Source organism: Apteryx rowi, unplaced genomic scaffold (assembly GCF_003343035.1).
Source record: "Apteryx rowi isolate R43461 unplaced genomic scaffold, aptRow1 scaffold_176, whole genome shotgun sequence".
Taxonomy (NCBI): domain Eukaryota; kingdom Metazoa; phylum Chordata; class Aves; order Apterygiformes; family Apterygidae; genus Apteryx; species Apteryx rowi.
Genome location: NW_020448041.1, coordinates 1 through 25,249, shown reverse-complemented (window position 1 = coordinate 25,249; position 25,249 = coordinate 1). Strand labels below are relative to the sequence as shown.

Here is a 25,249-nt window from a genome sequence, read left to right as displayed (position 1 = left end):
ATGGATAATAGGCAAGCTGGCCACTCACCCGGTATTGGCCTGCAATACTACTTAACAAAGGATATTAGAGCTGAAGATCAGTTACTCTGACATTTGCCTTTTGCACAAGTTTTTAGCACCTTGAATAATACCCTAAAACCTATTTTTAAAAGGCTTAAATTCTACTTAATGTTTAAAAAACATTTTAAATGGATTCCATAATAAGCTTCTTAACATCTTCATTCTTTATTTCCCTCCCCTGTAACGAACATTTTTTCCCAGAGAAAAACATCAAGTCAAACTTCCTTCAGTGTTCCACTGTTCTACCAGTCACATGAGTAACCAGAGAGATGAAAGTGTTTTTATTTTCCACTGCTCCCCCTTTCCCTTAATTGCCAGGTAAGACACTCCAGGCAATAAAAATCTTTACAAGCTAAGTCAGAATTCTTACCTGCCTTTATTCTCCTTTCCTTTTATTTTTTCTTGGCCTTTGCCTCCAGTAGGATCCCATTCAACATAAGTATCTTCAACTTTCAAGTTCAGATGAGACGAAGTATTGTCCAAATTGAACACAAATGCTGGCCAAGACAAAATAGGAAACAGTGAAAAGATGTAGTGGTCTTTTCTCTTGATGGCCGCTTATACAAAAAACTAGCAATGTTGGAAAACTTCCAGCACAGCACTATGCAACTTAACAGAAATGGCAGCTTATTAATCTGATACTTACAATCCAGGTAAAGAGCCCCTCAAATAAAGGGCAGTTATTTATCTTCAGCCTACAGCTTATTAAATTCGACCATTAAACCAGTGTTTTCTGCTATCTGCAGCCTATTTATAATTGTATGAATCTAGGGAATGATTTAAAACTATGCTCATTTTCCATACTCTACAGCCCTGATTCTCTAAAGCGTTTATGACTAATAAGGATTTTTAAACTTGGAGAATACTAAATTGACAGGATAGTACATACATGGATATAGAACTGAACTGTAGAGCAGGCTGCAGCTATTAGAACAGTAGAGCATGCATGCAGCTAGCAGACTTTGTATTACCTGCAGGCAAATCCTTCATCCAATGAAAGAAAATTAATAGCATGTTGAGTCACTTGAAGACATTTACAGCCTATTTTGTAAGTGTCCTAATATCAAGTATTACAGGCAACTGCTGAAAAAGTATACTTTAGATTTTGTGAATTTGGAGCTCAACAGTATGGAAGTCTGAAAAAAATAAAGTAGGCACATGGACCAAGTACAGAATTTCTGTGGGCCAAGTATTAAAGAAAGTGAACTGGATTCAGTATTAAGGTGCACATGCACACTGAAATTAACATGGGCAGCATGATAACCACCTAAATAATCAAAATCAGAGCTGTTTCTGATACTAGAGTAAGGAATGTAAGTGAACGGAAGTATTGAATTCTGAACACCACACAGTGCCTGCTGCTTAAGAGTATTTAAAACAAATTAAAAAAATAAAATAAATTTAAAATAGCTTTAGAAGTTACCAGAACACACATAAACTCATGCAGATTTCATACAGTTTCGTTTTTAATGAAGCAGCATTTACTAGAAACAGAATTCATGTTTTAATTAGCTCACGCTTAGCAGTCATCTTGCCCTTTTTATCTTGCCACAGTGAAAGCATCAGGACTATCAGATTTGTCATGATAATAGTTAAGATCTGTGTTCTCTTACAAAGCATCAGTTCTGCTTCAAGAGCAGAAAGCATCACAGATTTTTTTCACCTAGTTTATTTACAACTGGGTATCAGGAAGCCACCACTCTTGGATCAACTGATTTTAACACAGTGGCTTAATAACCATAGGGATGTGAGGTTGTTTATCTTTTAGATACTGACCATGATCAGAATCTATAGCTACAGTGTTAAAAAATGCTTTCAGCACCTTCTATTTACAGAAGGCCATTACCTGTCATATGCTAAGTACTAATCATCAGCCAGCTACACCAACTGCTTAATGCCATAAGCATCCAACTGGCATTCAGCCACAAAGTTAATCTCCTCTTGCTACATTCTCAGCATGATCTAGTGGTAGATATCAAATACACAGTCCAAAACGATGCACATCAGGCTCTCTTGGAGAAAGTTACATCACTACCTCTTTTTCAGTATCTGGATGCTAAAAGAACCTGCCATTTATATAGCTTTATAACAACATCCTTCCTAATCCTTTAGGAAAATGGTTGCCCAAGCACTGCTGAAATATGGCCTTTAACATACAGGTTCGTATATGAAGGCAGGACTAAATTAATCTATGTGCAAGGTTTTCACTACATCTCAGTTTACAGCCTTTCAAATCTTACCTTTGGTCTCCAGAGTCACAGGATCAGAGTACTCCCCTGCCACAGCCTTGTTGCAAGCTTGTACTCTAAAGTTCATATACTTTGTATCAAATTTCAGACCTAAAAAAGTGGATGTTTAGAAACTTGAATTGAGATTAAATACAGACAATCATAACAAGACTACAGTCTACTTCATATAACTGTTTTATTTATTTCAATCCGCATAAAACAAACTCAAATACATCAGCATGAACTTAATTTACCACTTTTTTTTTTTTTTTTTTTTTTACAGAAAACCTCAAACTCAAAACATGTGGCAGAGCCTTATTTAAACAAAGCATTCAAGATTAATATGAAGCAGTGGAAGCTTCATTAAATACACAAAAAAGAACTTTTTTACAAAAGTTCTAAGTGTAAACAGTTAGATCACTATTCTTGTTTTTGAAGTATAAACAATCTTTACCCGATAATGTGTATTCAGTAGCCTTAATATAGTCTACTAGCTCCCAACATTGTTCATCTTTTACACGAGGAAGCCCACCAAAGTTGGTTTTCCTGTATTCCAGTACAAAGTGATCAATTCTGTTGTCTTCTTCAGGCATTCTCCATGACACTGTTACACAGTTATCAGCAACCAGACACGCTGCAAGATCTATCTCTGGAGCTTTAGGGACTGCAGAAAAGAAAATAGACTGAATATTAATTGGCTCTCCCTGGATTACAGATGACAGAAGTTGCCTTCAGCTCAGTCACACAATCCTTTTAGGGGATATATTCCATTAGCAAAGTCTGATAAAAGACTGAGCATGTCACTTTCACTTAACACAGCTTATAAAATGGGAAAGAAACATGCATTAGCTCTAGAGTTAACTTTCATATCACATTTTCCAGATGTTTGTGTTTTGTTAGAAAGTTGGGTTAGTCCTCTGTTGGAAGCAGTAAGAAGCACATGCTAGAGCACAGAGGACTTACAACTGTGAGCCTACATCTAGAGTAAGAATATTAAATAGAAAAAACATTAAGGAGTTAACTTTATCTTTGAGTCTGTGGAAAGTATATGCAATTGTAGCCCTCAAACAGTATTACCACTTAGCTTTCTTCCAGCACTATAGGCAACCGTAACAATGTAATGGTTTCTTCTCACAGTTTGTCTTGAAAGAAAAGGAAAGAATTCCTGAGATTCACAGAAAAACTTCCTTTTCTTTTTTAAAAAAGATAAATATCTATTCTCAGGAAATCAGAGCACTTAAGTCACTGGACATGTTTTTTTTTAAAGAGAGACATTTACACACTTGTAGTAGTATCTGAAGTACAATGGGAAGACTTTTGTTGACTGAAGTCAAAAAGAAATGCTTTTTTGTTTACAGTTTTGGCGAGGAAGGGTCTGCAAAAGCTTTATCTTTGTTTCTGCAACAGCTTGAAAGAGATATAGAAATGACCTCCAAGTCAACATATCAGGCAAGAATGTCAAGAAAGTACAATACTGAAACATCTCTGCAGGACTGGTAAGCTCACAGATTTCATTTGTCAAATATCACCACATCTCATAACACTCAAACCCTCACTTGTATACTGTTTCTTCTGCAGAGTTATCAATGCTCCAATGACCAAGTCCTAATTACAAACTTTTCACCTTTACAAGTTGAAACTACTGTTTCTTGAAGAGGTTGATTGTACAGCAATTCCCCTGCATTAAAATTAATGCAAGCCATTATAGTTAAGAATCACATTTAGAGGTGTGTAGCTACAGCAGCTCCAGAAGAAGCAAAAGCCTAGTTTGCTTTATGCACCATACTTCACACATTCCAGTGATTATTTGATCAAATATTTTAAACCTAGCAGTTAAGTGCTACACTCAAGTGTACCCTTCTTCCCTGTAACCGAGCAGGAAGCACATAAACTGGCATAGGTTTAAATGCTTGAAAAAACTGTACAGAAGTGACTGAAGTCAAAAGCAAGTTCTAATGAAACATTCAAGTGCATCTGTCATCAAATTTCAAAATCATCCAACCATAATTTATCAATAATATCCCTTCTTAAGTAAAAGAAACTAAGATGAGGACAAATATTTCAGAACATATACAAGCAAGTTTAAGCACCTATTCCCATTATTTTCGTCACGGTGTAAGGCACCAGATAAATCTTTCATATGTTTAGAATGACTAAGTTTTCAGCATCACTCTGCCAAGCAGTGTTCAAATGTATACACTACCTACACTACCACAGCACCAAACCTGTTTTCACCTTCCTGCAAGAGATCTTTAGTATCTCCTGATGTATAAAAGTCTATCAATGATCTGTACAGTTCTACCTATTATAGTTTGAGCTGTGGTAAATATCATCAGGATTCAACAATTTGATAGCTTGGAGATACATTAAAAGGAATCAAGCTTGACATCAGGCAGTTGATTTTGTTTATAGATCAAAGGTCCACTTAATAATTTAATAGACTTTCCACACCTTTAATAAGGAAAATGTATGTTTAACAGGGGCCATGCTAAAGAATATCCTCATCTAGATAAAAGATTTTGTTCATACTGTAATCACACCTTAACACTTACTCATATTCCCATCAAACACGTGCACTGATCAGCTTATCTAGCTTGTTCCCTTATCTATAAAATGCAGAGCTGTGATTGCCATCCACAGGCCAAGAATAGAATGGGAATTTCTGCCTGGACACACTGCTAGCTGATCACTAGGAATAACATTGGTAATTCACTAGGCCTGTTACCACATACTGTATCTGCATCATAGAAGGCAAATGGGCAGAAGTGTAAGCTGATACTGCCAAGTCCTTAACAGATTTGGAGTGATTAACATCCCTGCCAACAGTATTCTTGCCAAGATATTCTTGGTAAGAGTCAAGGGCAGAGTGGTTTAAATATGAAGGAAATTTGAATGAAGAGACATATACACTGGAACACCAGGTTTAGTTCCGTTAAACTGGTAACAAATAGGAGTGTCAATAATGATTTTGTATTATACTAACATCAGAAATTTCACTGCCCTAGTTTATCACTGTCTTGTTTTAGACCTTTTCACTGTCACCTTGAAAAGTGACATGTTAGCTGACAGTTCCATGTATAATATTATTGAAAATTACTGAAACTGGACTCCAGGGTGTCACTAAAAGCTTGAAGCTAGTAGGTACTGTCTTAAGAAACTTAAAGCATCTCCAGGAAATACAGAAGAACTGACACCTCAAGAATGTATTTAAGAAAAATTACCTCTTCTAGGACTGTCAGAAATTGCACAAGACAGCTGAAAAAACATTGTATGGAAAATGCACTCTCACTTATAAGACTGATGTTTTTTGAAGTGCTAATATAATGTGAAAATTAACACAATAAACCCACAAAATTACTTTAACCAGGTATTCAGCTTAACATCCAAAATACAAAAACAAGTTTAGGTACCCTGAAAAATTTGTTCATGAGGATGTAGGAGTTGTCACTACTTGAATAATTTACTACATAGAAATTCAGTGCCTTGCATACAACTTTACCTGGCAAAAACTTTAGAGCCTGCAGTATCCGCCTTTCCAGGGAGAAGTCCACCATTAGATGAGTCATACTATCACTGACCTTTGGTTTCAGAGAAATACGGAATGCTGAAGCCATTGTAACTCTAAAGTCAAGAAAACAGCATTAGCAAAATACAGTTTGCATTATTTAAGTACTATAGTCACTTTCAAAGACAGTAATCAGATGATCTGTATCATTAATTTCAAATTGCTAGCCAAAACACTGTTCTCCGATCAAAGACCAGCACACTTTTATAATTATTTAATGTTTAGCAAAGATTCCAAACCACAAAGCTTTGCTAACATGACTGCCTCACTAAAAGAATATGGTGTGAGCTCCCAGTGGTTCCATCTTACTAGGACAAAGATACTCAGAGTGAATGGAGAAAAGCTTTAAGCCTTGTCTCTTCAGTGGACCGGAATTTGAGTTCTTTTTCACTAGTGAAACAAAACTAAGAACAACCATTTCACACAAAATCACTAAGTACAAAAAGACTAAAGCACTGAAGAATTGGCATTATGTATTATATACTCTGAAATTTTAAAGTAAAATCTTTAGACTAAAAACATACAAAGACCTTCCCACTAAACAAGATCCACTTACTGCCTCCCAACTGGGACGAGTTTCAAGTGTTAGGTATTACTCAGAGGGTATTTATAAATACCAGTGAAGAGGCTGAATATTCTGATTTCACATTCACCTTTTGCCTTATTCGGGGATGAAGAAATGTCAGGTTGCAGACACCATATTGTTTTGCAATACATGCAAGTACTGGATCAGTCTTACAAGAGACACTGACATACAGTACAGTTAACCACTCCTATTTCCACTTCTGAAATGTTAGCCTGGTCTTTATTGTGATTACTCCTACAATAGCACCCCCATTTTGTATAGGCTGATCAAACCAAAAGGAGAGCAAGTCTCAGATTTATCTAATTTTTTTTTTATCTTTTAAGACACCAGGCCATGCAGTAGAATTTCAATAAAATTGAGACACCACACAGGTCCTCTCCCTGCTTTAAAAAGATTCTTAGCTAGAAAGCAACATACACACCACAATAAAGAGTCAATTGTTAAAACCTATATCCGCTTCACACCCACAGATCTGTGACATCTTTGGAACACCTAATGCTTATCACTTCCTGTGAGCTACGAACAACTAAGTACTTCACTAGTATATATGAGTGGTTGTGTGTTAACTACAGTTATATCAAAGAATGGTGAAAAAGATCAAAATTTTAGGCAGAGACAAGGGGAAGGAAATAACATGAGGCTGGATAGCAAAGATATGAGCATGCTAAGAATGACAAAAATTACTATTTCAGAAAATAGAAGACAGTTATGACACTGAAAGGAACATAGAATAAAAACAGGTCAAATCATTTCCCAAGATAGAGTTGACTTTCTGAAATCCAGTATGGGCTGCCTATTAGATTGCACTGTTCATTCAGACTGTTAGAGCCAATATTTCACCAAGGAAGAGCAATTCTTTGATTAACAATAACAGAACATTGAGTAGTCAACTACAGATAGCTTTTAACTTCTGTTTAGGTGCAGAGATTATACACAGCACCAGCCACAGCTGGTTCAACAGCATTCTACTGCAGAACATTACAACAAACTGGAAGGAATAAGAGGACATTTGTTCTTGGTCAAAGTGTCGGAAGACTCCTATCACTGCCACTATTGATATGATTTGTTAAGGACTAGTTCTCTACCTATGGAGAAGCAAAGACTAATTCCTCTAACAATTACTAATATTACTATAAATTTCAGAAAAAAGATGGATTCCTCCCTGAAAACCTGTAAATTAAAGCAAACTTATCTGGTCAATGAGTAGCACACGCTGGAAACACCCTGTGGGCTGTCTCAAAATATTACACAGAGCATGTAAGTTTTCTGAACTGGAAGATCAGAGTCTCAAGAGCACAATTATCATTTTTCCAAGTGAAGAAAGATGGCATTAGCATTTATTGTGAAGCAATACAATTTTAGCTTTCTGAACAATGCTTTGAAGGAACAAAGAAAAACAACCAGAGATAGTGAATTCCTGACATCAACCCTAGTGATGTCACCAGAAACATTTTAACAGCTACAAGACTTTACATTCAAAAGGAATATTAGCTAGCAAAAGCTCATCTTAAGTATTAAGAAAAGATCAAGGTTCTATCATAATTTAAAGAGACACAGTCAACCTGAAACATTATTCCATTAAGTTTTGCTGTTGCAGAGCTATATTTCCCTGTGTTAAATACATCTTTCTCTTTTTTAAGGTATGAAAGGCCCACAGTCAGCAAGGAACAATACTAAAAGTTAAAAGAATACAAGTTTTCACTATTCCTTCATAAGCTGTGATGTCAACAGGAACATTTAGGAAGGAGTAAAGAGTCAGAATGAATTTGATTTAAGTTGACTGTGTCACTTCAAAAATAAACGCAGTTTCAAGAACAAGATTAATGCAAAGAGACAAAAAGTGTAGACTTTGTACTGTACCTATCTTTGATCTGTCTGGCAGCCTTGATGCACATCAGGGAGAAGAGAGAGAAGGTAGTTAGTGTTTCTGTGCAAGTCTCAGAGGCAGTAACATGCAAGAAGACTGAGAATAACCTCAGAACTGTGGTGCTCAGATTTGAAGATCAAAATGAGTTTAACATTTGTATCAAAACAGATTTTCCCATAAAGCATAAATGGTACTAGTTAGAATTGCAACAGTGGATCACCTGATAGCAAATAAATCTCAAGAGCCACACCAAACCAATTCCAAATTACTCCTTCCTGAGTATAACTTGTCTCTTTGAATTTCCCTGCCTCCATTAAGTTATTTTTCTTCACATTTCAAAAGAGATAAATGATCAAGTTCATAAAATTTAACTAGCACAGTACTTTCAGCGAAATTGTAAAGTGTTTATGCATGGCATTTCTCCACACCAACTTGTTTAAGATGTATCTTGACAAGTGAGGAAAAAATGTGACTTGCTTTCATGTTTCCTCTGAAAGTTACGGTACTACTCAGATAATGCTTCCTAAAAGGTTCCTCCCCATATGACTATATTCAAAATATCACAGAATATTGGAGTCTTCCACAGCATTTAAATGATACCATTGAAGCAGATACAGAAACAGTGATGGCATATTTCAGAGGTAAGCCTTCACTGGCATTTAGAAAGACAGAATCCCCCTCCTTTACCAAGAGGAACTGCAAGTGTAAAACAAAATGTTATTGCAGAGAGTTAAGCGATGGCTCAGACCTGCTGAATCCATGTTTGGAGTTAACATTGCTATTTGATCTAACGTGCCTGAACAAGAAACATCAGATAAGTTACAAATTTAGAGTACTCCAAAATATTTTATTAGCTATAAAGCACACTCAAGTGGGGGGGAAAAAAAATCACAATTGCCCCTGCTGTAAAACCATTTTTATATTCTCAAAGCAGAAAGTGCAAAAATGTTTAGAAATAATTCAGCTTAAGGGATAACTTTGTCTTAATATAAAACAAAGCTACTGTAGAAACTACTAACAGATTCTCCTATATGACAGCTGTAGACAAGAAAGCACTTCTTACAAACTGAAGCCTTCTTCATAATTTCTACATCTTGTGGAACATTTGGTACCCAGGATTCAACGAACAGTCCCCCGCAAGACAGACCTGAACTTAACTCCTTTGAATTTACTTTGTTTCCAAGGCCACTGACAAGGAAGGCCCATCTCAGGTCAGCTGCACAACACTGTCAAACTACATCCTATCTAGCCACTAAACCCTCCCTTGTGCTGGCATTCATGCTCTTCAAGATGAGCTTATTGAGGGAATGATTCCATCAAAAGTCTAAGAAAAGAGACAAAAAAAAGAATGCTTAGTTTTATGCTAATTTCTCTTGAACTGAATTACTGCAGAAACTAATTAAAATTGGTACCAATAAAAAGGGGTTGGGGATGGAGCTGTCCTGTCAGCAGCAGCTGGTATTTATATTAGTTTAGAGGTAGCTTTAGCTAGCCAACAGCCAAGGCAGTATTTTCTTAAAATGCATGACATAACCGAAGCACATTTCCAAGGTCAACTTAGTGTAATGTAAGTTTCAAATCCTAGAGTTAACTGAATTGGGTTTTAGTATCTTAAGCCTCAAATTCTAAATGTTAAAGAAATACTCTCCCAGCAAGAGCTCAAGAACAATTTTCCTTAGAATATTTGATTGAAAAAAGCATTAGAGATGACCTAAAACCAAACAACTTGCAATGAATCCAAAGCAACATTTTGCATAGTGCTTAAGAGCTAATTCAGTCATCATACATCACTATGAGAGGCCAAAAAAGACAACTCAAACTGAAGTGTTAAGAAAAACACTTAGTTTAGAAATTGTCATTCTTCAAGGCAAATAAAGCTGAGACTCAAGAAGCAAGCAAGACAGCACAAAAACATGTTGCTAAAAGGTATAATTCACACATTAAGACAACTTTCCACTGTTTTGAAATAATTTGTGTCCTTGCTCCAGTTAAAATGCAGAAAGGCAAAAGTAATTGGGTCTTGGATTTGGTGTGGCTGAACCTGCTACTAATGCAAGATTTATTATAGCAAGTTACACTAAACGGGGCCTACCTGTACTGAGGTAAAGTACTTCCAAAACTATTTTATTAATTTGTAAGTATTCTCCTCCAGTTAGACACATTTTCCCTCTCATTTACAAGTCTGCTGTGGTAATGCACACATCATTTGTATTAGAATCACAATGTGGGGCCCCCAAACAGGCTCCTGTTTTCACAGTTCACAAATACATTACTAGCTTTTGGGGAATACAGTAAAAGTTGCCAAGAGTTCAGTTTTGTAAGATCTTTCAGAACAGCTACAGAGTTCAAGGTTACAAATTAAAAATCCACACCTTGAATAAAGTTCTGCAAAATAAATGCATCTTGTCATCTATGGATGGCTATAGACACAATATTGAGACACTCAGCAAGTGTCATGTAATAGTTTAGGGCAACTGACAGGTCATTTGCCAAAGCTTTGAGGGCTGGCCATCATTTACATTGTAAGTTTTGGTTCTGTCCTACACAGATTTATTTCACCTTCACTTCCTGGATTCGCTTACCTAGCATCAACACAGATTTACTTAACACTGATGGTTAGCTACCCAGGAGACAGCATTCCTTTCCCTTCCCCCTCACTCTGAGTAAGAAAAAAAAAACTATTTGTATTAACTACCATGAAGGACAAATTAAGTTTGGCCTCACAGCTGAGCACAAAGTCTCAAATTCTTCTGGTACCTGTGGTTTTAAGTGACACTGGTACTTAAACTGAAGATGAAACAGGCTAGCATAGTAGTCTGCTTAAACTGTGACTGAGCATAGGCTCTGCAGCTTGCAATTGTTTTCCCACTGCAGACCCTACACATCCACAATGCAGCAATATATATCTCTGATTTGGTTCCACAATGGGCAAAACCAGAAATTGTCCGCTATGGGCATTCCCAAGCTGATTTCACACTTCTGATGGAGTTACTAAGCCTGCATGGATGTATGGATACTGCAAGCTCCTAGTGCTAATTAAACTACAAAAAACTGACTGAACTTCAGTTCAGTCATGCACGTTCTGTGGATCCTCAGTCACAATAAACCCTGACTACTGTTTAAAGTTCTCTGAATACTGGACCTACTTAGACCAGCTTGACAAAAGCTATTTTAAAACTGGTAAGACTATAGTGCTTAGACCCAGTAGAGGATTAGCTATATTTTTTATATGCTTCATCATCCTTACTCTCAGCACTCTTGACAATCCTGTACTGCCAGGCTCTGCAATGCAAAGGCTATTTAAAATTGAGACAAGCATCAGCACCTGCCTTATGCGCAGCAGTTTAATGTTTTCTACCTTTGAGAATTCCACAGGGTCCTTTATGTCCAGTGACTGTGCAGCAAGTTCTAGCAGTTCTTCAGAACTCTCCAGGGCATTACTACACTGGCTAAGTTGATTCTGAAGCAAAAAAGAAAATATGAATAATTTGATGTATTTGCCTTAAACAGTGGTTTGTAAGCTAGCAAGAGTAGAACTACAGGCTTTGCTATGCCTTTGTAATACTTAAAGTTACCTTAGCCAAACAAGGCTATTACAACTGATACATACTATGTTAACTAGAATTCTACTGTGTCTGACAAGTGAATATATATACACACAGTGCATCCTATAAAATTCATGGAAGAAATTGTTGAGCAGATGGAGCTTACATAACTCAGATTTATAAAGCAAGATTTCATTTATAAACCTATTTCTCCCAAAATCAAGATTTCGGAAGTAATGGCTGCTTAAGCCTGAGTGCACCTACATTTATTTGTATTCACAAAACTGCACTACATTAGTTAACTGATATTGTTTAATGTAACAATAACCTTGAAGAAGAGAAACTTCTTTAACCAAGATTACCCAAAACTATCATTAAACTAACATTGAACAAATAAAACAGTCCAGTGTTTTAACATAACATCCAGTATTGCATACTATTGATACATCCCTAAAAAAAGAGTTTTGAATATAGTACAGGGTCCTAAGCATACTGCAGGTCCAACAAGATGCACATTCAAACCATAGTCCTGCCAACAGCTTTTGTATTGCCATTTGATCTACAGGTATTTTTCTAACCACATGATACTTGTGTACCATAGTCTGAGAACAAATCACCATCATGTAATTATTTTTCTTTGAAAAAACCTTCTAGGAAAAAACTGAAACCTGACCTGAACTAGTCACTGTCTCAAGAGCAAGTTACATCAACTTCAAGAACAGACTGCCCTCAAACACTTCAGAACTGTAACTAGTTTTGGCAAGACATTAAATGTACCTCAAACTTAATGCTCAAGGATAAAACAGCAGCAAAGAAACAGTTTAAAAGATAGACATTTATACACAGTTTCTAGAAGACTTTTGGAGCATGTGATTAATGCAAGTTGCCATTCATCTAACACAGCTGCTCTCCTCTTTGGAGGATATTCAAAGCTGCAAAGTCAGATACAGTATGATACTACCAAAGTGTCCCAAGCGAACACCTCAAAAAAAAAAAAAGCAACAAATGCCAGAAGCACATCCAGTTTTCCAGAAATGACATGGCAACTAGATGCTTACATTAGCATCTCACTGACAAGCGTCAAGATCTTAGAGTGAAAATAAACACTTTAGTGTCCTAAAATGAAGCAATGTATTTTCAAAGTTCCTTCTATAGGAACTGAGTATTTGGGAGACATCAGTCATAAAATTAAAGATTTATTCTAATCAAGCATTATGCAGCCCTTATTTTTCAAGTTACCACTTAGCAATAGCATCTAATCAGCTACAGAAGAATCTCACTTCAGCGCAAGCACTTTAAAGGGACAATAAATTAAGGAAGTCACATCCTTCAAACAGCAAGTTTAGACCTATACATAACATAGTTTATCTTGGTTCCTGCATATAAAGTTAATTTTCAATCCCAATCTAAGATAAGGATTTGGATAAATCCAAACCCAATACAACACAGTTCATCTATTTGGTTTGGTCTCTTAGATTCACTGTTACGAAAAGCACTCATTGCATAGATCCTACAGTGCCTCAGTTCCAGAGGAAATTTGCTCTGTCATCAAGTAAAGAGAATGTCCCTTGGGGATGCAGTTGGATAACAGCCTCAGCTGAAAGACAAGTAGGGATCTTAATGACTGTGTCAGTCATCTGTAACATTCCACTTGACTTCATCCTCTTCTGATTTTAAGTAACAGTTCAGCTGTTCAACACATGGATATCAGGCAGCAATTCTTGATACAGCTGTACCACACAGACAAGCTTTCAGAACTTGGTTCAATCACACTTGAATTGTTAATCTAATCTGATAAAAATCAATTTAGCTAACAGAAAACTTCTATACGGTCAAGGCAAATAGCCGCATGAGTAAGTGTCAAAATGGTTTCCAGTTCCAGAACACTTATTTGCAAGATGAACATTATTTTTTCTTGACTATAAATAGAATAATTGACGCAAGTCACAGCTGAATTTTCATTGACAGTTGTTCACTAAGAACTATTTATTCCTCAAGTCTTTTACTTCCAGGTGTCCCCATGGACCTGGGTAGGCCTCTGTCTTAAGCTCTGACCAGCCCAGGCACACTTTGGAAGGAATTTCTAGCAGAGAAACAGATTCCTACCTCTGTGGGTCAGCAAGATTCAAGAAGCTGAAGACACTCTTGTGCTCAAGCACTCTTCCTATAGTTTCAGGTTACAGTTTTATTCACCAGGAATATGCAACAAAGCAAATAAGCCTGCAGAATAATTTGTAGGTTATCCCCTTAAGTGAAACAAAAGGAATCCAAGTTTTATTGAATTGTACAGAAATTCAGTCGTCATTACTTTCCAAGTTCTGAAATTCTATCAGTACTCAGGGAGGGTCTATTTCCTTGCCTCTAGACCCTCCATCCAACAGTTAAGTCTGCTGTCTCAACTTCTCAGGACTCTTGCTCAACTTAAGGTGAACTCTTTAGCTTGTTCTATAATGAGTAGTTTACCACTCTGCAAATGTTCCCCTTCAACAGCAGATGACAATGCCTTGTTTCCACTGGAAAGTGTTCCTCAGACTGTAGGTACCCTGGAAACTGATTCTCCTCTCTGCGTGCACACACACACGGCACATCACTGTTTCAGGTGGCAGGCATTTGAACAGAAGACTAAGGTTAATAGCTCTTATCTGTTAGTGTTTTGCATCCCAGTTTCATGGAGGCACCTGCCAAACACTGTCAGGAAGCTGGTGAATCAATCAATATACACTGGTGCATTCATCAATACAAACTGCAAAACTCAAGATAAATTCAAAATTTTTTCTCAACATTTACATATAAAAGACTAGTGTCATTAAGAATTAAAGACGAGTAAGACTTGCTATACTACCAGATACACTAGCAGAAACAATACTACATCAGCGCCTAGATGAACATGGCATAAGGAATAAACAACCAGCATTTTAAAATAATTTTAGCTGGAGATAAAGGAGAACAACAACAGGTGACCAGGGTAAGGCTGGCAGAATTAATCTGGATGTGGGATTAACAGTCACAAGAGATGTCTAAATTAGTCAAAGTACAATAAAGTTAAGGATTAGAAACTTGCAATGAAATAAACACTGTCACTAAAAAAAAGGGAGAGAGAGAGAGAGAGAGAGAGAGAGAGAGAGAGAAATAACAGTGGTTGCTCCAAGACTGAGGGGTGGCATTTGTTCTACTCAGAATACACTAGAGACCAGACAATACTCCAGGCTGCTAACTGAGAAACTCCAGAAGGATCTAAAACAGACAAAGGAGTGGGCAGGGGCAGAATGAAATTCCAAGTAAAGTGAAATTGAACGTAAACTAGAAGAAAAAAAATGGGTAGTCAAACAGCTGTGCAAACTGTCAGTTAAACAAGAAACACTAGGGATACCTCTGTAAAGATCTATTACATTCTGACTAATGCAGCTGTTCAGCAATGTCACGTTGCACAGGATAGAAAGCTTTTTTCTTTTTTTAAATCTCATGTTTGATATGAATTCTGTGTCAAATTGAGCATGGTCACTGAAGCAACATTCCCCTCTTACAAGATGGGATGGAATATACCAAAGAATCCTCCTTACAAGTTCAGTAAGCTGAATACCTTCGTGCTCCAGGAGTTTCCTCCACACTTTATCCTGGAGTAAGACACAGCCCTGTTTTATAAATGGAAAATTACAGCAAGAAGCAAAACTGTTCTGAAGGATACCATTTGTGAACAGAATTTGAAAAGTGAAGCTCAAGTCCTACTCCATAACTGTAAACACTAGACACTTAGTATGAAACTTTCAGGCAGAGAGCACATCCCCCATGTCAGTCTTTTCATTCCTGTAAGCAAGCATTAGCACTGCTACAAGAGAGCTGGAAAGCATGAAATAAAGCACTTAATTCCTTCAGTTGCAGGAACTGGAAGATTTGCAACTTTGCAGGAACCCTGGCACAAAGGCTTGCATGTCAATACCCAGAATGCTCCATTATTTCAGGGTAGAACTACAGAACAAACTGAAACGTTAAATCTGTTTTAATGTTCACCCAGAAGTTCTGAAATGTTTTACACCCACAGCCTTTAAGTGTGGACACAAAAGAGACCTTCTAAGGAAGCCTACGGAATTTGTTTTAGGAAGCAGTTCCTAAAAGTTGTTTAACTGATTAACAGGAAAGCTAAGGGAATATGAAGTTCTATACTTTAGCAGTAAATACCTTTACTGCTTTGTGCAACTGAAAAGAACTAGGCAGAACTTAATTTCTTATACTCCATTTTAAGATGGATACAAGTAGGACTGTAAAAAGAAAACAAGCTAGAGAAATAGCTTCTGTTTGAAAGATGTAAGTTCTCCTGTGGTTCCATGGAACAATAATGTACTAGTCTTTCTGAAAGCTAAAGTTAACTTGCTACAAGCTACTGGAAAAAATACAGACCTTACACCTATTTCAGAAAGCCACATTTTTGCTTCTATTTCTCTGAAACCTATTGCAAAAGATTCTCCTACATTAAATTATAGATCTGTATAAAAATGGAGTTCATATAATAGGTTTAGTAGCAGACACCAGTGTAACACATTCCCAAACAATTTCCAAGTGTGCAGCATCTTCCAGAGTGTGTATATAAGTCCCTAGATATTAAGAAGTGAAGATGACCAGTTCTGTCAATAGGATGCTGGCCCTTGTGCTTAACGTACCTGATGTCACTCCTGACTCCAAGTTCAAGCCTTAGGAAATTACTTAAATATATCTGTATGTTCAGGTGCTGTTCTACTCTAAACTGGAGAAAAAAAAGCAAATTCCAGTCCAGATGCCATTTTTTAGTTTGAAGGTAGTAAACACACCCAAGGCCTGCTCCTATGCAGGCACTCTCCATCTGTAAACTATGGATAACACCACTTCCTTTCTGCATAATGTTAAGATAAACATGCCAGAGACTATGAATTACCCTAAGAGAAGGAACCACATAAGTACTTAGATCAAAGAACACACATTTACCTTGGTTATATTTCTTTCAAACACATCCAAAATAATCACTTACAGTTAAGACCTAAACTAGCAGTTTAAATTTGTTTTTTTTTTTAGCTGCAAAAGTTTACTTTAGCTATGCAGTTACCTGTAGAGCTTGAATTTTACGAGCCTCTTCTTGCTGAATAGTGTTGGTCATAGTCCCCTTCATTTCATCCAATATGGAATACAGACCATCAAATTCTTCATCCAACTCAGTCATAACGTTAGAAGAGTTGGCCTAAGAGAATTAAAACTGTTGCAATTAGTATTAAAACGAGGCAGAGTAAGTAGTTTTTTTGAACTGAAAATTATACTGTCTGCCCAAACATACCTTGCCATGGCCACTATGCACCTTACCTTCTCATTACTCCTCACTTTATCAAAGGGAAGAAAACATTAAGAATGATTGGCATCTCCTAACTAGACTTACATCAGGAGACTGAAGACTGAAATCCATGGAAGACTGACAGTGATACATAGAAACTTGCACAGAACAAATGTATTTGGCAACTTTGTTCAATGCCACAAGACCTTCATTTCTCTCTCATTTATTGCTAGATGCTTGTAAAGAGGTAATTATCCAGTACCATAAAAATGGTTTCATTCGACACTATCTAATCTGCATTCAAGAAACCATCATAAAGGTCTGGGGGATGATTTCCATTTCTATAGTTGGCTTGGCATCAACAAAAGATAGCAAACCACACTGCTCATTGATAGGAAAAACACACATAAACCTTGTTCTGGAGCAGAACTTCTAAGAATTAGATCCAACTTTGACATAAACCCAACAATCTGCAAGTGTTAAAAAGGAAAAGAGCAAATAATTCTCCTTAGTATCAGAACAGTCCTGTTTTTCAACCTGCCAAACAGAATAGAACTTTTAAATAGAACTTTTGAAAAACAGACTACCTCTTGCAAATCAAGTCTCATGATAGTTTTTCACAAACAAAAGAAAACCCACACACATCATTCCTTCCAACTGGAGACAGGCTTCAAAAAATAAGAAGTTTTTCTAGCTGGTTCCAGCATGAAGATCTGCTTTAAACTCAATTCATACAGCCCACCTCTTGGAAACTACGCACAACTTTCCCGTTTTCAGTCTCATAACGGTTACCTCCCCTCTCAGGTGCAACCTTGAGCCTTAACATACATACCTGAACATTTTTTATTGTATGGTTCAGCATGTCAATGAAGTTGTGAATTTCATCATTTTTGTTCGCTAGAGTAGAAACAATCCTTTGCAGAGTTTCCTATAATTACAAAAACAAGTAAGAAGTTGCAAAAGAATCATGAAATTTTTTAAACCATCACCATTTCAACATACATTGAAGTTATCACTGATTGTTTCCTACATCAGTAAAAGAACTTCATCATACACATTCAAGTTATCTTCTGTTCTCACATGAGAAATGTTTTGTTAAAAAAAAAAAAAAAGAAAGAAAAAGGGAGGAACATCAAAGGCCCAAAGAAGCATTCTATCAAGCTAGAAATCTTTGGTTGTTAGTTTTAGAGAAATCAGAAGTCTCTTCTTCAATATACTGCTCTTTAACCTGTTTGACAATACGTATTAATGCATCTAAAGTCATCCAAACCACACTAGCTTTGCCTACCACCTTCTGCCCTAAAAACTTCTCCAGATGATAGAACTAGTGCTTGTGCAACTGAGTAGAGAAACAAAGGAAACATAGCAGGTAAAGTCAGCCCAGAAGAAAAATTAGTATTTCCTGTTGTCAAAAGAAGCTAGTGTTAAACAACTAAGTTGATGTTTTACAGATTACTTCTATATATTTACTCTACAGATCACACAGAATAGGTTTACTGTACAAGTGTTAAAACAAATTCTAGCAAATACTTCATATTCTCCAATTAAAAGTGACTTCAAAGACAGAAGCTTACCAACACCTGGAAAGAAGACACAAGGTTATCTTTATTACCTCCAGTTATTAAAAAGTAGCGGAATAAGCTTAAAATATGTACTAAGCAGGCAAAGTTGTTAAGTTTATTAAAATATATTTTAAATTAAATCTGACTACCAAGTCTAACTGTGTTAAGATACAACTGTTATATGCTAAGGATTCAACAAAAATATACCAATGCTTGGCACTTAAAACTAAGTCTAATTATAAAATTATGAAGTTCTGAGTATACCAGCATACATAAGTAGAAACAAAGTACAAGGTGAGCAGGTGACTAAGTATTTTCTGTTATTTAGTTCAGGCTGGTTGACAAAAAGTTCTAGAAACAGAAATCTGACTATAAAATGCTGGGTTTATTTGTCACTTAGGAAAAAGTAAAAGTTGTCTTAATTGTAACTAAGATGTATTATTAACCAGTTGAGGCTCAAAGTTTCAAGTTGCTATTCTTGCATTACTTGACAACATTTAGGAATTCAAGGAGATTGGGTGAGCTTTTAAGCCCTCAAAAGCAATCAGACCAAAAAGATGTTGCAAAGGTACTCCCATAAGCTCTTTCTTAATAACCATTTACTACTTCACTGCATGTTTGCTAAAAAGCAAGAAAAAGAGCCTTTATCCTTTCACAACAACTTCTGCAATAACTCTTGAGACTACATTCCTCAAGGAATTTCTCCACTAGTCTTAAGCCATGCTCCTACCTGTTTTTTAAAAACTGCTGATGAACGGGCCAAAAAACCCTCTTATGATGTATTTATTGGTTCTCTGACCCATTGTTTCCACAGTGGCATGCTTTAGCTCAAATATGAGACCGCTATCAGGAAAGTGAAGTTTTATTGCTTTTACCAACATGAGCTGTAAAACAATAGCATCATGGAAAGATACAGTACAATTGCTTGCAACAACTGAAATTAGGAGTCACTAGAAGGACAAACAAGCCGAGGTGGTGTCTTTCAGAAACAGTGCATGTAGTAAGGCTTCACTGTAGAATCCATTCAGTGTTTACTTAAAATTGTACATGTTTAAAAACAACTTTGTCCACATTACACTAGCAGATGAAATGCTATAATCTAACCAGCTGTTTCTGCATTCACTACTGACCAGAAGCAATTGTTTTTGCATGTCAGACAGCCCACAGTTAAGCCTTAGATCCTATAAACATAACTGTCAATTTGGATGAACAAGAAAACTCTCAATCCTCTTTCAACTAGGATTTCAGGGCTTACTCAGTTCTACCATGTGGAAAAAATTAGTCTTCTTGTACATAGCTATAAAACCCCAAAGCATTATTAAGTACCACATAAGACTAAAGGAAAAGGTATACATTTGAGGAATGCTTAGAAAGTCTTTATACAAGCAGCCTAAAACACAGCAGAAACTAGAAGATAACTGTCAAACAAGGTTTCCCAAAACATCTGAAGTTAAAGTCAACAACCAATCAAGGATCAGTAAAGCTCTTTAAGGAAGCTACCAATTTCTCCAAACAGGAATTCCACCATCAAGTTTGATCCAACTTGACAATGAACAGACATCATCTACAAACAGATGAAAAAGGCCTAAAAATCCACTAACAGCACCGAATATTTCTTAACCACCAAAGCACATGACACTAAAACAGAAAGTCAGCTTTTAAGAACCACTAATATAATACACAGGTTTTCTTCCAAACATAAAGACATATGATAAATTCAGGCCACTGCATTGTTCCCCATTTCTTATAATGAGAATTTCTGAAAATTCACTACAATTATGTACAGTGACAGGCACACTAGGAAAATTATACATTTATAGAACAATTGAGGTTTACACAGCAAATTACTTCATGTGACAATGACTACAGCATCAAGTTCAGTAAAAATTCTTGGTATTTATTCCTTTAAGGATATTTAAATTCACTTCTCAGTGATGGATGCAGTACTTTATCAAACATTAACCAGAATCCTATTATAAATAATTCTTGTAATTCTCTCCGGCTAGCAGATCTAGTAACATCCTAGGTGTTCAACTGAGGTCCTAAAAGTCAGTTTCAAATTCATTTTCAAAATATTATGGCAAGTTTATTAGACAGAAGTTGAAGTTTAAGTCATTTTCTCCTATCACTCAGCACAGTAATGCCCTTCAATTTCATGACCTATTCTTATTCTCCAAATCTAAAACTTTTTAAAAGTAAAAATACATAGCATCTGTAAGGCAATGGTGCTGATGGGCAAAGGATGACAAAGGTTAAAGGACAAAGCCCTACAGCATGTGGTGGCACAGCAGGCTTGACAAGAGCATGAAGGTAAACAACAACCCCTCCTTGAATAGCCAACAACTGGCATTATATCAACTATGGCATCTGTTGAAGCAGCTGGGAACCTCAAATGTTAAAGAGTAAACTTCAATAAACTAAACTATTAAATCATTTTTATTTGTTAAGAAGCAAGTTAAACAGTTCAAGATCACACAAGTCTTATGGCTGGATGCAGATCTGAATTTCTAAAGCAGCCAAGTGCCTATGTCACACTAACTTTCATGAGTGGACCAAGTTTCCAACAAAAGGGCATACTGAATCTCCACTTAGTCTTCTGCACTTCTTTCACATATTGGAAATGCCAGAGTTTGAAAAGTTACTTTAAAGAAAATACAGGTGACCCTGCTCCATGAGCATCCATAGCATCCATGCTCTTATTTATAACAGGCTATTGGTCAAAAATTTACTTGAGACCTTCCCAGTTTTAACTAAACAAGTGACACTAGTATCAGTTTCAATTATAGAGCTACAGCATTTTAGCAAAGTCATGGACAGCAGCAGATCAGCAGCAGAACTATTGTTAATTATATGATCGGTAATGATTTTACTACTGCATTCAGAACCTCTGAGTAGCACTGAAATTCAATTATGTTCAGTGATGTCACTGAGCAATATCCATGCAGAGGATCCGTGTGACAGCTGCAGCCATTTCGTCTATGCCAAACAACGATAGGTAGATTCAAGTTCATGTAGTATCTACTAGAGGTACACTTTCATGGAAGTTCACATCTCACCTTCTAAAGCATAGATGACTATGAAGTGTCAGTAACAAATGCTAAACTAAAAAACTAACATTTCTGATCAATACATTTCAAGCCATTAGCAGTGCCAGTTATCCAGACTACTCACAAAATGATTTCCAAGCACAGAAAAGCACAGTCTTCAAGGAGACAGTAATCGAAGTAGTTTTGGACTGCTAGCTACAAAGGCACAAGGCTGAGTCAGAAATTTTTGCAGAGACTTTATCATTTTTTAAAAAGTCAGGCACAGTCCCTTTATCAGCCACATCTCTGCTCCTCAGTGATTTCGCTGAGGGAGCAGACAGCAAGTGAGGAAAGGAAGAAATTATAGGACAGCAGCCACATGAAAAAGAAAACCTAAAAAAAAATGCTTCCATTAATTAGTTCCCTTCAGCACAGTTTTGCATGAATGGGAAACAGAAGGGCCTATGTGTGCAGTATAATTGCTTATGACAGAAACACACACTATGAAAGAGCTCTATGCCAGAGCTGTACTTTACTAAGCTGCAACTCTAAACATAAGGCCAGCATCCCAAAAACGCAGGCACCGGGAACTTCTCTAAACTCAGCCTTCAGCCACACCGTTCTCCAACATCCCCACATCCTTTCTACAGGGTAATGCTCGGCACAACTCTTAAAATAACCAAGAGGAAAAATACTTTTCCAGCATTGCTGCCCTCCTGGCAGGTACATTACAATACAGTAATTTACTGAAGGGCTGCGCATTCGCTTCCTTAACCGTTGCCCCCTTTCCTTACTAAGGCAGGCCGAACACTTAGGGAACACCGGCTTCTTCGGAGGAGGCGGCCCCGTGCGGGCTCCGGAGGAGCTTCTCAGGGGCCCGCTGCAGGCAGTTACAGCCCCCGATAAAGCCCGCCCGCAGAGCCGGCGGAGGGAGGCTCCCGCCGAGGGAAACCCGCTCTCCCCTCTCGCTCCCGGCCGCCCATGCCGCCTCAGCACTTCGCTCCCCGCCGCCGACCCACCCCAGCCAGCCCGCCGGCGCCGGAGGCTGCGGCCGACACTCACTTTCTGCTCGTCCATGGCGAGGCGAGGGGAGGCGAGGGGAGGCGAGGGGAGGCGAGACGAGCCGGGAGGGCGTGCGGGCTGGGGGGAAAGCGGCGCCCTGCGCGCCCCGACCGGTAAAGCAGGCAACAGCCACCAACCGCCGCCGCCCGCCCGCGAGCCCGCCTCCCTCCCCCCGGCCCGGTGACTGCGCATGCGCGCTGGCACGCCGGTTCCCCCCCCCCTCCGGCAGCCTGCGCATGCGCCTCACGCCCTCCCGCCCCAACGCGCACACACACCGGCCTGAGGCACGCGCGCCCCGCCGCCCAATAGGAAGGCGCCGCCGCACTGCCCCCGCCCCTCTGCGCGGCGGCTGCTTCTGGGCATGCGCAGCGGGAGCGGAGCGCCGCGAGCAGGGGGCGGTGGGGGGGGAGGTGGCGCTCCGTAAAGGCTCGAGTTCGAGTCCCGGCCCCAGACAGAAGGCCCAAACGGGTCACTGTGCGTTGGGATGGGGATGCGGTGGTGTGCAGCAGGGTTTGCACATACCGGGGTGGTAAAGTTGTTTCTTCCAGCTTCAGGAGCTCAGAAAATCCCCAGCAGAGCTCTCGGATTCATGTGGCTGGGCCTAAAATGGTTGTTCTTAAGGAAACTGAATGCTGAGAGGGGCTGGAGGTGAAGGTGTTGCACAGAGCTCTGAAAATCAGTGTTTTTCTGGACAATTTGAGCCCCATGACAGTCTCCGCAGTCCTGAATCTTCAGACTTTTCACTTGCTTTTGTGCTGCACATCACCAGGAAAACCCCCGTACGCTGCAAATGATGCATTGCAGGAAGGAGGCAGTGTCCTCTGCCCTCGTTGTTATTTACATAGCTAGTGATCCTGTAAGGCAGCTTTGCTTCATCTCAGGGCTCACTAATCCAATTAAAAAAAAAAAAAAAGGAAAGAAAAAGCAAGCTTCACAGTGCTTGGAAGGAGTGGTAATTTCGTAATGATGACATCTTGCAGAGATACAGCCACAAAAGATCCGCCGGGTTGAAGTGTAGCACTATGATTTTTTAGCGGTTGCCTGAAGCTTTGAGCATTGCCCTGCTATCAGAGGAAGTAGTGCTATTCACGCTGGGCGCAGAACAAGAGAAGCCAGCTGCTAACGTGGAAATTCACCTCCGCGACCACGATTTTGCGGCCTGATGGCGAAGGTCTCTCTCTAAGGTTATTTTTGTGCCTGCAAGCCCTGTTTAATTCTGGTTTAAATTCCTCGGTGCCCAGGGCTGTGGTGGGGACCTTGTCACGCCATGAGGAGGAGGCAGACCTCAGCGAACATCCTGCTTAACCAGGCTGAGAGCCCTCTATGGTGGGATGACTGGCTGGTGGAGGAGGGGAGAGTCATGGATGTCCTCCTTGGCTTCTGCAAGGCTTTTAACACCGTCTCCCATAACATCATCCTGGGCAAGTGGAGGGAGTAAGGGCTAGGTGAGCAGCACACAGTGAGGTGGACTGAGAGCAGGCTGAAAGGCAGAGCTCAGCGGGTTGTGCCCAGCGACGTAAACTCTGCTTGGAGGCCTGGAGCTAGCAGTGTCCCCTGGAGGTCAATATGGAGTCCAGACCAGTTGAGGCAGCAATGACCTGCATGAAGGGACAGAGCCCTTCAGCAAGTTTGCTAATGATCCCCAAACTGGGAGCAGTCTCTCGTACACCAGAGGGCTGTGCTGCCCTTCAGAGGAACCTCGACACGCTGGAGAGCTGGGCAGAGAGGAACCTCACGGAGTTCAGCCCAGGGAAGTGCCAAGTCCTTCACCTAGGGAGGAATAACCCCATGCACGAGTGCAGGCTGGGGGCTGGGCTGCTGGCAAGCAGCTCTGCAGAGAAGGACCTGGGGGTCCTGGTGCACAACTTGTTGGCCGTGAGCCACCAATGTGCCCTTGTGGCCAAGGCGGCCACTGGTATCCCCGCTTGCCTTAGGAAGAGCATTGCCGGCAGGTGGAGGGAAGGAATCCTCGCCCTCTACTCAGCCCTGGYGAGGCCACACCTGCAGTTCTGTGTCCAGTTCCGGGCTCCCCAATGCAAGASAGACATGGAGCTACTGGAGCGAGTCCAGCGGAGGGCTGCTAAGGGCATGAAGGGATTGCAGCATCTCTCCTATGAGGAAAGGCTGAGAGAGCTGGGACCGTTCAGCCTGGAGAAGAGAAGGCTGAGGGGGGAATCTGATCAGTGCGGGGATGTATGTGAAGGGAAGGTGTGGAGAGGCTGGAGCCAGACTCTTGTCAGTGGTGCCCAGCGATATGATGAGAGGCAAGGGGCACCAACGGAAACACAAGAAGTTCCGTGTGAACATGAGAAAAAAACCTTCTTTCCTCTGAGGGTAACAGAGAACTGGAACAGGTTACGCACAGAGGTTGTGCAGTCTCCTTGCTTGGAGATATTCCAAAGCCATCTGGACACAAGCCCTGGAAACGGGCTCTAGGTGACCCTGCTGCAGCAGG

At 39.2% G+C, this 25,249-nt stretch overlaps 1 protein-coding gene across 2 annotated transcripts in view; it reads right to left on the bottom strand.

Moving 5' to 3' along the window:
- FSD1L (fibronectin type III and SPRY domain containing 1 like) overlaps window positions 1-22,959 on the bottom strand; it is a 35,959-nt gene extending 13,000 nt beyond the window's left edge. For both annotated transcript variants that reach the window (XM_026061105.1, XM_026061106.1), the window contains exons 1-9: window positions 22,795-22,959; window positions 17,977-18,072; window positions 16,926-17,057; window positions 11,665-11,766; window positions 8,300-8,322; window positions 5,788-5,909; window positions 2,743-2,952; window positions 2,301-2,399; window positions 431-557 (exon numbers count right to left, since the gene is read on the bottom strand). In XM_026061105.1, the coding sequence (XP_025916890.1) occupies window positions 431-557; window positions 2,301-2,399; window positions 2,743-2,952; window positions 5,788-5,909; window positions 8,300-8,322; window positions 11,665-11,766; window positions 16,926-17,057; window positions 17,977-18,072; window positions 22,795-22,809 (926 nt within the window). In that variant the 5' untranslated portion in view covers window positions 22,810-22,959. The remainder of the gene's footprint in view (window positions 1-430; window positions 558-2,300; window positions 2,400-2,742; window positions 2,953-5,787; window positions 5,910-8,299; window positions 8,323-11,664; window positions 11,767-16,925; window positions 17,058-17,976; window positions 18,073-22,794) is intronic.
- Window positions 22,960-25,249: the final 2,290 nt, after the last annotated feature.